Source organism: Cryptosporidium andersoni (assembly GCF_001865355.1).
Source record: "Cryptosporidium andersoni isolate 30847 chromosome Unknown contig_39, whole genome shotgun sequence".
NCBI lineage: Eukaryota > Apicomplexa > Conoidasida > Eucoccidiorida > Cryptosporidiidae > Cryptosporidium > Cryptosporidium andersoni.
In genome coordinates this window covers 81,909-95,332 of record NW_027122789.1, presented here as the reverse complement: position 1 = coordinate 95,332, position 13,424 = coordinate 81,909, and the positions used below count along the sequence as shown (strand labels likewise).

Genomic DNA, 13,424 nt, shown 5'->3' with positions numbered 1-13,424 from the left:
TAGTTGATTATATCTCATTTACTCGTTAATATGTCTTTAATATCAGTGCTGATTCCTTTGGTATCAAGACTGTTAATTTATCCCCGACTTCCTTCATTCTTTGTTCTGTCTCTTTTGATGTATCAAGACAAGTACATAAAGAGACATTACTTGGAATGCCATTTATTTCTATTTCTCTATTTTTTACTCCAGAATTTACTGCAACAATCAGGTATTTTTCACCGTCTTTAATATATCTTGAGAATATTAGCACATGATGGTCTAAATAGTGCATCTTAAAGATTCCATTTGCAAATATATCTGAATTTGCACTTCTTATGCTCAATAATTTATCAATAATTAATAGAAGCTGTTTTGAACACCATCCAGATGAAGTGCTTTCATATTCATTTTTAGTTATATAATTTACCCATTCTTGTGGGCATAAAGGGGGTTGAATTTTACCAGTTTCATCTCCACATACAACGAGTGGTATTCCTGGGATTGTGAATAAAAGTGTGAAATATAATGCAAAATAAAAGGGAGTTCCAAGTCTTTGAGAAATGGAAATATTGAAGTCGGATGTAGTAACAAATAATTGATTTTTGTAACAGCCATATATTTCATTAAATTGTCTGTCTATATTATGTCCAATTTCATACATATTATTATCAGTAAAACAGGACCATAAAGCTTTCTGTATTTCAGTATTTAACACTGCACTAAATTCTTTATTTATAATATCTCTTGGAGAACAGGAAATAATAGCTTTTCCACTTAGTAGTTCCCATTTAGAGGATATGTCATCACGCTTGCTTAAAATTATTCCATCGAAATTACTGTAACTAAACTCAATTTCCGAATAAATTAGTAGCTTGATAGTACCATTACTTTTACTCTTAATTTGATTAACAAACTGCTCTATAACACTTCTGTAAATTTCCTCTTCACTACTTTCTATATAACCCAGAGCTATAGTAGGAAATTTAAGAGAGCAGATATATGTTGTAAAGGTATCAATTATGTTGTAGTCTGTTCCTATACGTTTTACTGGTATATAGTAGATACTTGTACTTTTAAACCAACGCATCACAGACTTCTCTTGTTCTATGTATTTATGTTGATCACATTCATTTTCTTTTGTTTCTTCTTGCATCTCAATATCACTTTGAACTCTTTGGTTGATCAAAGTTAGGGATGGCAAAAGCAATGGTGGTGTATTAATTTCTTCTACCCAGTAGGGTTCCAATTCCTTCACAACAGGGCTTTCGTTAGATTCATTGAATGGGAGTATTGTGGGTATATATCTTACATAATTTTCTTGTGTATACGACTTCAACCTTCTATAACATAAATTAGGTAAAATTGTTGGAATTATACATCCCCAAAAGGGTTGTAAAGATATATTGATATCTCCTTCCACACTTTTATATGAATTTGTAGGATGAAGAATATCTCTCCAGTAACCATTAGGACCTTTCCACTTTATTTTGAGGTCTTCAATTGGTAAGGAATCAATATTAATTACTATTAACACTTCAGTCATATCTACTTTGCGTTTGAATGCAAACTGCTTTTGTGTATTGCTTATAAATTCATACTCACCTCTCTGTAGAGCAGGACCCAGCATTTCATCATCCCTCAAAGTTGATAGGAATCTTACCAATTCTAGTAGACCACAAAGTTTGCTTGATCTAATAGTTGTCAATTCTTCATAGCTTAGTGCTGGTCTTAATGGAAAATCAGCTTGCCTTCCATGTCCTTTCATCCCTTGCCAACCAAACTCACTGCCATAATATATTGATGGTGAACCAGGTAGAGTATATAGTAAAATGAAAATAGTACCGAGATAAGCTTGTCTAGATAATTGGGATGCAATTCTAGTGACATCATGATTGTCTAAAAAATTATATAACCAGCCAAATTTAAATAAGTTATCTTCCCTTTGTAATGTATGTACTAGTTCAAATAAATTCAGATCATTATGACTAGACCATAAAGCCTTCCATAATGCATAGTTTGTTATCCCATCAAAAGGTCCAGTTTTACTTGAGGTTTTTGATTTAGATGGGCTACAATTAACCCAAGTAGTATAATCACCATGTATTATTTCTCCTAAAATTGCAAAACCTTCCCCAAAACTACTTTTGCAATAATCTCTAAACAAATTCCAAAATTCAATTGATATGCAATCTGCAGCATCTAGTCTTACCCCATCAATGCAAAATTCGTCATGCCAAAACTTTACTACTTCAAATAAGTACTTCTTGACATTTTCATTCTCATGGTATAATTCAGGTAGTTCATAATATCCTCCCCACGCGGAGTAATCAAAGTTGTCGCCATAAGGAGATTGTTTATTAAAATCAACTCCTTTAAACCAGTCACAATATTTAGAATTCTTGCCATTGCATCTGAGATCAGTAAATGCAAAGAAATCCCGGCCTACATGATTAAAAACTGCATCAACTATTACTCTAATTCCAATAGAATGATACTTTGATACAAGGGTTTTAAAAGTATCTGAATCTCCTAGTCGCTGGTCTATTTCATAAAAATTAATGGTATCGTAGCCATGTGTAGATGATTTAAACAAAGGTCCAATATAAACCCCTCCAATATGTAAATCTTTTAGATGATTAAGCCATTCATTACCATAAAGAACTTCCATCCTTCTTTCTATTACTTCATTTTTATTATACCTTGGAGCTCCACATAACCCTAGTGGATATATATGATACCATATACTTTGCTTGTACCAATCATCCTTATTATTGTCCATATAATAATTGAATTTTTTCATTTTAGAAATAGTTTCTACTGATACTATATCAAAACAAGCAAGGAAAGAGGATAACCTAAAAATACAAGTTACCGGTACATGCATGTATAAAACCGCTCTAGAAAGACTTCAGACCACATAACTCTAGAAATTCCGTTTTATATAATTTAATATAGAAAATGGAATTTTAAGATATACATAATTAATATTAAGATCTGAACTGCAAATATAGATGGTTTTAAATGATAGTGCATCAGTAATTGATAATCCCCGTATTTGTAAGACTCCAGAATCTGTTTCATCAGAAGATAATGTCTCTGTAACAAAACTAATTGAGATACTAGATGATTTATCCATTAGTAAATATAGAGAAGAGACAGTAAATTCCACTGATATTTCTCCAAGTAGTAAAGTGCAAAGTAATAAAAAAGAATATCAAAATAAGGATATTTACTCAAAAACTAAATACAACTACCTTTCGAGTATCTATAATTCTAGAAAACCAATTAAAATCATAGAAGATTTAGCTTTAGTTCCAAACAAAACAAAACAGGAGTCTGTAAATGATGGAATCATAGCTAACCAAATTGATGATTTATTCTTTTCTACTATCCCTTTGTCAAAGACGAGTACAATTGATAACTACTCATTAAATACCTCAAATAAACCTCCATGTTTACTAGTTAATGGCTGGTATTGGAGTCCAGAGAAATCTGAGTATTTTCTAGCAAGTCATTCAGGTAGGTTGAAGCGTAAGCTCTATGTATCACCAAAAATATATTGTAAAATGAAAGACTACCCACATGAATATGATGGAATTAGATGGCTTTGGGAGAGGGTACGTCAAGGAGAAGGAGGAATATTAGCGGATGAAATGGGACTCGGAAAAACTGTTCAAATCTCTTGCTTTATTGGAGCTTTATTTAGATCAGAATTAGCAAATTTTTTTCTTATTATACTTCCTGTAAGTTTAATACAGCAATGGAAAGAAGAGTTAAATATTTGGTGTCCAAAAATACCAGTATTTATATATCATGGAAGTACTAAAGATAGGGAATTGGCCTTAGAAGAATTGTATAATTGTGGACATGGTGGTATTTTAATTACAACATACGACACATTAAGACATGATGAATCTAAATTAAAATCAATTCCCTTGAACCTTACAAAGTGCCAATTTTTCCGGAACTTTGATGGGTTAAAAATTTCTTTAGAACAGTATACTTTAGAGATAAAGCAAAACCAAAAGATAGTTAAGGATAAAAATATTGGCAGCTTGAAAGATATGCAGACTCCTAGAAATATCCTTGAGATACCATGGGATATTGTGGTAGTTGATGAGGCTCATAAACTTAAAAATAATAAGACAAAATTGTTTGAAACTATATATAGAATTCAGAGCCATTCAAAAATATTATGTACTGGAACTCCAGTTCAAAATAGACTAAGTGAATTATGGTCTTTAATTCAATGTGTAAAACCTGGGTTACTAGGAAATACTTTACAGTCATTTAATAATAAATACTGCAGATATCTCAATAAGCTTGGTGATAAAGATCTAACTATAGAGGAGAAAACTTTATGTCAATCTGTTATTAATAATCTCTGTAATACAACTAAACCCTACATATTACGTAGGACAAAGAAAATCATTGACCAGAAGAATGAAACTATTAATAAGCTAAATATATCAGACAAATATAATATATATCAAGCTTCTATATATTTAAAAGGTGAAATTAAAAAATATGATATAGCCTTATGGCACAATCTATCTGCTGAACAGTCATCTATATATTTGGAGGTTCTTGATAGCTGCATAGTAAGAAATATATTAGAATTTCGTGAATTATCAGCTAAAGAAAATAGCCGTATTCTGGAAATTATATCAATACTATTAAAAATATGTAAACATCCTGCTTTTGTATTGCAAGATCAATTTCAAATTTGGAGAACCCTACTAAAAGATAACAACTATTTAAGGTGTGAACTGCAAGAACAAAAAGTAAAAATAAATAATTTGATTTCACCTTCATCTATAGCCTATAACTTGATACAAACAGATATTAATCTACTGAGGGAGCAAAGTATGAAGTTACAAATATTGTGGGTACTTGTTCCAGCTCTAACAGCTAGAGGTCATAAAATACTAATTTTTAGTGAAAGTCTTGATATGTTAAATTTGATAGAATTAACTATTCTTAGCCCTAAGCAAATTAAATGGATAAAATTAGAGGGAAAAGTCCCAAAAAAACAAAGAATTTCTAGCATTAGATCTTTTAATGAGCAGAAGGTATGTTAAAAAAGATATATTTTGTTCTAAGGAAATTTTAAACCCTTATACTTGATATTTTAGGATATTCTAGTTTTATTACTATCTAAACAAATTGGATCTATAGGCTTAAATCTAACTACTGCAGATAGAATTATAATTGTTGATCCACACTGGAATCCGGCTCAAGATGACCAAGCAATAGGGAGAGCCTTCAGAATAGGCCAAAAAGAAGATGTAGTTGTATATAGGTAAGAAAACTTCATATTCTAACTATTAAACTGTTTATCGCATTTTATATTTGCAGATTAATATCAAGTGGTGCAATAGAAGACTGGAAGTTTAGACTTCAAATTCATAAGGCAGGAATAGCTCACTTTTTTTTACATGGTCAAAAACAAAAGGTGGTATTTACGAGTGAAGAATTAGCTTTTATCTTTTCTTATTTTAGGCCAGATAGTTGTGAAACACAAAATATATTAAGTTCTATTAGTAGTGATACAGATTACTATGAAAAGTTGAAAGAAGATCTTGGCGATGAAGTAACTAAGTTAGAACCAATGGTAATTGGATATCTCGACTGTGCAAATATTTAATGATGAGCTGATATCCCAGTAAATATTTCCTAAATATTGATATTGATATATTATAAAACAGCTATACTCTACTTTTAGCTAAAATATTTCGAAAAAGTTGGCGCCTCAATGGGTATTAACCTATATTAGTAATGTCTTGACTGGCATTATATATTAAAGAATGGATAATCCCAAATTCCTACAATACTTTTGGGACTTAGGCAATTGTGATGAAGAATCATGTATATTAGCAATAGAAGGAGTTATATCAAGTATAAATTTATCAGAAAGTACTGAAAACAAGGATTATGACAAGATAGACAGAAATAGAAATCTTGTAATACTACCATCTTTTATTAAAGGCAGCAGAGATTTAGAATATACCATAAATCGTTTAATAAGAGGATTAGAGTCACCTAGAGAGTGTGTAAGACGTGGTTATAGTGCCTGTCTATCTGTATTACTTTCAAAATATACAAAAGTTCCAACATCAACCATTTTATCAGGTATTGAAAAACATTATTTGGAAAGTATTAAAAAAGAATTAAAATCGAAAGGTAAAACAAATTCAAATACAGTGGGAGATTTAAGAGATAGAATAATTGGTCTTTTATTAGGCTATATAGTAATAATTCGAACTGGTTTCTTTAAAACAAGATTATCCCAACCTTATATAGAATCTATATATGAAAATTTATGGTTAATATATGACATAAAGATTTATCTACAAGATATGATATGCGAAATTTTATACAGAATAACAGTAGATTTTTCTGAAGTTGATCCAATACTATGTATTAAATTTATATCCCAGAAGATCCAGAAATTATTTGATAATATAAATCCCAATAATGAACCCATGATCTATGCATCTAGATTATCAATATTAATGTTATACTTTAGATTAAGACTATTTGCTGAAAAAAAAACTGATTTTATAAAAATTACATTACCAGAAGATATGAATGATTTGGATGACTTGGAAAAAATTACTATTTCTACTAATTCAAGATGGAAAGATTGGAAGCAACTTTTATTTTCTAATCATCCATTAGATAAACTTCAAAGTAGTATAATTTTGAAATATTTGGAATTTTGTACATTCTTTCATCCTAGATTACCACTAGTAATTGATTATCTTTTGGAATATGTAATACAATCCCCATATACACCTTCACTAATTGCAAAGCTAGCTATACATAACATTATTGACTCAATAGAGAAATTTTATTTTGATACTAACTCACTATATCGAAAACATTTTACTGGAGCTAGAATAATCCTTCATATTGCTCTTAAATGCAGATATTTTTTTAATTTAGGGAATTCAAATTTAAATATCGAAGATATAGAAGGTATATTTAGTAGATTGCTATCTTCTGAATCAAAATGTACTACTTGGTTTATGAGGTCATGTATATATGATAACAAGTCATTATTTTTTGCAATATTTTATGTCGATACATTAATAAATATTGTAATTGGTAAAGATCATAATACAAAGGAATTTGTAAAATCCAAAAATAATGAAAATATAGGCAATTTTTCCTTTAATAGTGAATATATTGATATATTTGGAAATCCCAATAAATTTAATGATAAACCATCTCTACAATCCCTTGATTATAGCACTATATCTCAAGTATTTTGGGATAATTACAATTCTTTAGATGATTCGACAGTTAAAAAAGCTGTAGAAATTACACAAATGATTGAAAAGGAAATAAAACTACCCGACGAAATAAGGAGTAAGATGTTTTGGAGTTGTATCAATACTATCTTTGGTAGATCAAGTCAAAATCTAAAAATATTATTAAAGAATCTTATACGTATAATTCCCAACTCCGAACCTTTGGAGAAAACAATAGAGTGTGGATTTAAATTTGTAAAAATAGCTGAAGAAGCAGACATTAATAAGCATATTCAAGATAATGATGAAGATGATACAAATCTAATTAATACAAAGTGGCGTAAACACCAATGGGTTGATAATGTTTTATTCGAGATAGTGCAATACAGAGAAAATATACTACAAATACAAGGGGATATATCGGGACTTATCCACTTACTTTCAGATTCTATTGAAATTATTAGAAGCATTATATCTTATGGGGATAATAATTCTGATTGGTCAGAATTATATTATCAAGCATCTTTCCCAAGATCAGAGAAGACAATTTCACGTTTAACTCAACAAATTTTGGAAAAATTATTGAATATAAATGATAATATTACTTCCGATATACTATCAGAATTAAGCTTGTACAATCAAAAAGTTTATGAGCTTATAAAAGACTTTAATCCAAATAATAAAAACAGTGATGAGAATATACCTTTCATGAAAAAATATAAAAAGTATCAAATGAAGAAAATAGAAAATTGTACCCAAATAGGATTGACACTTTTTACAAACTCTTTATCTATTTTATATATAACAAGTGGATCAAATATAATTGAATCATTCATTATGGAACTTTTTGAAATTAGTGAAAAAGAATTTTTAAATAAAACATTAAATCTTTTGTTTACTTTAGAAGATAACTTCAAAGAATCTAGTGTATTAATAGCTGGAATCCAGAATATGGCACAATGTTTAATAAAATTCCCAATAATTATTAGTGATAATGATGCTGAACAAATAGTTTTGATATCTCAGAGGGTCTCACAACTTCCTGATTTCTGGAATGTGGATGCAGGAACATTTGGAGAATATGAAGATGAAGAGGATATTGAGGTGAATAATGATAATTGTGAACTTAATTCTAATACAAATTATTCAGATATTGAAGTTGGAGAAGATCTATCAACTGATATAGAAATGGATCAAAATGACACCATTCTATTTGGTCAGGAATCTACGTTAGCTCATTTATTAGATGATGATGTACCTCTTCCACCTATACGCCAAAAACAATTACAAATCAAGGATATAGAAAAACAGAATATTGCAGATATTAATGTGATTATGCAAAATAAACTTCGAGCATTAGATATGATATCTTCCATCACAAATACAATCATTATTTGTAAGCCAACACCTAATTCTATATTAGCAATTTTACGTTCTTTAATATTATTACTGGAGGGATATCGTGTTGGATGCAGACATTCACTTTATTATTCAATGAAGAATATACTTTCTGTATTTTGTGATTATACTAACAAACTCAAAAGTATATTTACTAAGATATTACAATTAAATATATTCAAAGATCCTATTTACATTGATGATATTGGAGATGTTGCAAAATTACTTATGCATATTTTAAGTAAACCTGTTGTTGAATCACAAACATTAAATCGTTGGAATAAAAAAAAAGGTGATAAATCCATGAAAAATAAATTAGGTCATTTTACTAAGCAATTAGAAAATATCTCTATTTCACTAATTACAATTCTAATCAAATTTGATATTGATGGAACTCAAATGGGACATATATTTAATAATACAATTAAGTCCTGGATAAGCCAAAAGAAATGTGGAATTATTACATCTCCTTATATTCTTAAACTAATACAGCGTATCCCACCAAAATTCTTAGTAAAAAATACTCTTTCGAATTTTAATGAAATTACACAGTGCTCAAAAACATCGTTTCAGCTCCGTGAATATCTCTTTATTATGAATAGAATATTATTACTTTGTAATAAGGAATTAATTACTGAAGATATCTCTACTAAGGAAATTATTCAAACTGTTAAGATTCTCATTCTTCATGTAATTTCAGATACTGAACGAGATCACTTTACAAATATTAAATTCAATACTTCATTACAGAAAATTGAATTCTTAAGAATAACAATACTACTTGCTAATTCATTGTCAGTAATCCCTAATAATAATATCCAAGTATGTGAATTACAAGATGTACTAAAAAGTGCACATGAATATACAATACAAATTCTACAAAGTACTAATCAAAGTAAAGTGAAGAAGCAGCTTAACAAGGTTAAGACTCTTCTACCTGATCAAAAAAGGATTAAGTTGTAATTTAACTATTATATATCTATAGATATCCTACTGAGTCTTTATTAATAAATAAATTAAAATAAATACATAACTTATTGAGTCTTAATATTATCATATATTATTAATAATTCTAGGATAATAGGAGTTCATCTAAATTAGCTATTGGATACAAATTCCAAAGATACTTCCTAGTCACTTTGTAATTTTAATATTAAATATCTCCCCAGTATTAATTTTTTATTCCATTATTTCTTACTGATTCATATAAATATTCTTGATCATTTAAGTTCTACAAGTAATTAGCAGAGAGTGCGATATAACTAACTTGTCCTTAGGTACAAAATCTACTAACTTTTTGTTCAACTAAGCGCCCAAAAAAACCGCTGAAATGTATTTAGGACAAAGGGTGTGGTTATTATACTTTATACATTTTTGATAATATGAACTTATAATGACAAAGTGTAGAAAGAAAAGGATTGTTGACAACACTTCTAATTATGAAGAAGTAGTAAATTTTTGTCAAAATAACGAAGAAAATCTTGAAGTCTCTGATATAGAACGAAATTCTATTTCAAGTGGTTCCCCGCCTTCTGTGGAAAACTATAAGCTTGAGAACTGTTCTTTATTCTCAAAAACAAAACTAAATAAACTGCAAAAATGCTCTAAGAATAAAGAATTTGTAAAAGAAGATGTCAAGATAGTAAATAGAGACTTGGATTTTTTAAGATCTTATGATATTAGAAACTCAACAATATCACCCTTTCCGTATCACACACCTAATAAAATATGCATGCTTGAAAGTTTATCAGGTAAACGATTGTTTAGAATAGATGTATGCTCTGAGGGACTGAAAATTGGTAGATCTTCAGAAAGTGATTTACCAAGTAATATAAATCATTGTAAATTGCTAATATTATCCAGAAATCATGCCTGTATATATTGCAAGTATGATAATTTTGGATCTATAAGAAATATTTACTTAGTAGATTGTGGATCAGTAAATGGGACATTTGTCAACAATAAAAAAATTAAACATGTTATCCTTAAAAATGGCGATATTATCAGCTTTGGATCAAAGTACAAATACAATGAGAAATGTACAAATATATCAGCAATATTATCTGAGTATAATCCTTGGACATACAGAATTATTATATAATATCTAAATTAATATGTAGATATTTTGATTTAACAATAAAGTCATATTTATAATGTAGATAAAGTACAACACTTAGTCATGACTTTTTTCTTCCTTGAAATGAGCCATAATTTAAATATTTTATTTTATGAAATATAAAATATAAATACATAAAACTTGTTATAGATTAGCATTAGATTTATTTAAACTACTTATAATTTTCAGTTAATAAATTCTAGAGAGTTAACTAGTAGATTTAATGATACTTTCAGATATCAATAAAACTCAAATATCTAATTACTACCTATTCTAATATTGTTAGATTATTAAAGTAAATGAATTGTGTAGATATTTTTTATTTGCATAATATTAAGTAGCTATAATAATATACCAGAAGCTAACTACTACTTTTGAGATTAGAATCACTTAAAAATTTCAAAATTCACAAATACAAATTTGTAACTTTCGTGATTATATAATATTGTAGATATATATTGCAAATAAAGAATTTAATATACCTGATTCTATGTTTAGGAAAATATTATGTAAAATTGGAGTATTTTGTTCTTAATAGTAGAAAAAAAGTTAAAGTCATGCAAAAAGATAGCTTATTTAAAACTATTAGTAGACTTATTTTTTGTAAGTGATATTGAAAGTTTAACATTCTTAAGTCATATTAATTATATATATAAGTTTTAATTTACTGGTATATGTTTTCTTAAATATTTAATGATAATTATATCTGAATTTGAGTTTATATTATTAATCTGAAATAAACCGAGTATTTAGTATTAGTAAATTTATCTTAAAACAAGATTATATATTGTATAATATTTTTTTTGTAGAATGAAGATACTTCAGTAAATTAAATGATTATATAAAAGAAATATAATTGAATTTATATTAATTTAAATTACATTTTATCTCTTAACTTTAGATTTTTTAGTTATATCATTAGTCTTTATAGCAGCATGATTCATTTCTTTTACATGAGTAAAAAGTTTGTTCCTAGATTCAAAAACACTAGTACAAACCAAACATTTCCAAGAAGAATCCTCTTTTAAGCATGATTTCTCATTTGAAAGCTTATCTTTATTCTTATTCTTTTTTTTTTTCTGTTTCTTGTTAGTTTTAGATTTATCATCAGATTCAGATGAAATTTGAAAAATATCTTCATTATTTTCTGCTGATTCATGAACAGTAGAGTCATCAATATTTATATTTTTAATTAAATCTAATACCTCTCCTACTTCAAACTTATTTTTATCTAAAGAAATTGATAAATATTTAATTGAATCTTTAAAGTTTGGTTTTGAATATTCTGTTTGACTACCACAATTTGAGTCAGTATTATTCAAATGCAAGTGATCTTTTTTATGGATATTTTTAGTGGGTGATGGTTTCGATAATTCAGTTTCATTCTTAGGAACTTTCGATAAATGCTTTTTACTTTTTATATGAGTGTTGTATTGGGGTTCACTTTTGAAAGTTTTATTGCAAGGCTTACAATAATAAATAATTTGTTCTTCTGCAGAACTTTGTAAATCATCTGAAGACTCATAAAATTCTCCATATGCAAGTTTGCGCTCTTTTTCAAGCTCTTCCATTCTTTTGATCTCTTCTAATCTAGCTTGTTCACGTAATTCACTTCTTCTAATTTCTTCTAACTTCTTTTTTTGCTCTTCTAAGTTGATTTTTCTATTCATTTCCTCAGTCTTATTGCGCATATACATAATAACTCTTGGATCACGCTTCTTAACATAATCAACTAGACGTCTGACTGTCTCATTAAAACTTTTTTTGGCCTTTTTCCTCTCCTTTATATTTTCAGCTTCCATTGTTCTTCTAACCTGTCTATTAGGAGCCTCAGTTAAATTCCATAAATCTTTCCAACCAAAACTCTTATTTGTAATAAAATTACTCCAAAACCTATAAAATATCATTATATCATTTAGATCTGTTTTAGATGTCCCGAATTTGGGTGCATTTTTCCAGAATTGATCTTCTGAGCTATTTTTGCCAACATAAAATAGTTCGTCTTTGACAATTTCTTCAAATATATTAGAATATACGTTATAAAAGCCTTCAATACTATCATCAAATTCTGTAAAAGCATCTCTGCTAAAATATTTCCATAAATTTAAAGTTGAGGCACTTTCTATATCTTCATTTTCTTCTTTACCAGATAAGATTTGTTTCCTATGTGAATCATACCAAGCTCTCTCTTTAGGATCACTAAGTACTTCATGTGCTGCAGATATCAACTGAAATTGATGTGTAGCTTCTTTAACCCTGTCTCTATTTTTATCAGGATGCCATAATAAGGAGAGTTTCTTGTAAGCTTGGCGTATTTCTTCATTACTAGCCTTTATATCCACCCCCAGTATTGAATAGTGACACTGTTTCATTGCTATATAATAGTAACAATAGTTTTAATCCTAAAGTTTCGATTTTGTTAGATGAAAAGTTAAGCGCAATTCCAGAAATTAGTCAAGACTGAACTATGGTTATTAAATATTGGCAGTCCAAATATTAATATTCTATATGAACCAATAGTTTTAACTAATACAATCTCAAAATATTTAAAATTTCCTTCCCCAGTGCCCTTTTTGTAATTTCACTGTTTTTTACATATTAGATTTAGTTTGTCTCAAATATTATTCTACAAGACTTGTGAACTGTAATATGTACTCGTTCTCTTTAAGTTC

The 13,424-nt window shown here is 28.3% G+C and overlaps 5 protein-coding genes across 5 annotated transcripts; 3 read left to right on the top strand and 2 right to left on the bottom strand.

The window, feature by feature from the left end:
- Positions 1 to 25: 25 nt before the first annotated feature.
- On the bottom strand, positions 26 to 2,761 carry cand_034680 (alpha catalytic domain-containing protein; the record flags this gene model as incomplete). The annotated part of the gene is made up of 1 exon (XM_067213694.1): positions 26 to 2,761. One exon carries the CDS (start codon positions 2,759 to 2,761, stop codon positions 26 to 28), a length of 2,736 nt encoding a protein of 911 aa, XP_067070089.1.
- A 232-nt stretch (positions 2,762 to 2,993) lies between these two features.
- On the top strand, positions 2,994 to 5,629 carry cand_034670 (SNF2 family N-terminal domain-containing protein; the record flags this gene model as incomplete). The annotated part of the gene is made up of 3 exons (XM_067213693.1): positions 2,994 to 5,054; positions 5,118 to 5,284; positions 5,341 to 5,629. The coding sequence occupies 3 exons, from the start codon at positions 2,994 to 2,996 to the stop codon at positions 5,627 to 5,629; spliced, it is 2,517 nt and encodes an 838-aa protein (XP_067070088.1).
- Positions 5,630 to 5,789: 160 nt separating this feature from the next.
- cand_034660 (uncharacterized protein) lies at positions 5,790 to 9,599 on the top strand (the record flags this gene model as incomplete). Its single annotated transcript, XM_067213692.1, has 1 exon — positions 5,790 to 9,599. The coding sequence occupies one exon, from the start codon at positions 5,790 to 5,792 to the stop codon at positions 9,597 to 9,599; it is 3,810 nt and encodes a 1,269-aa protein (XP_067070087.1).
- Positions 9,600 to 10,029: 430 nt separating this feature from the next.
- cand_034650 (FHA domain-containing protein) lies at positions 10,030 to 10,737 on the top strand (the record flags this gene model as incomplete). Its single annotated transcript, XM_067213691.1, has 1 exon — positions 10,030 to 10,737. One exon carries the CDS (start codon positions 10,030 to 10,032, stop codon positions 10,735 to 10,737), a length of 708 nt encoding a protein of 235 aa, XP_067070086.1.
- Positions 10,738 to 11,636: 899 nt separating this feature from the next.
- cand_034640 (uncharacterized protein) lies at positions 11,637 to 13,124 on the bottom strand (the record flags this gene model as incomplete). The annotated part of the gene is made up of 1 exon (XM_067213690.1): positions 11,637 to 13,124. The coding sequence occupies one exon, from the start codon at positions 13,122 to 13,124 to the stop codon at positions 11,637 to 11,639; it is 1,488 nt and encodes a 495-aa protein (XP_067070085.1).
- Positions 13,125 to 13,424: the final 300 nt, after the last annotated feature.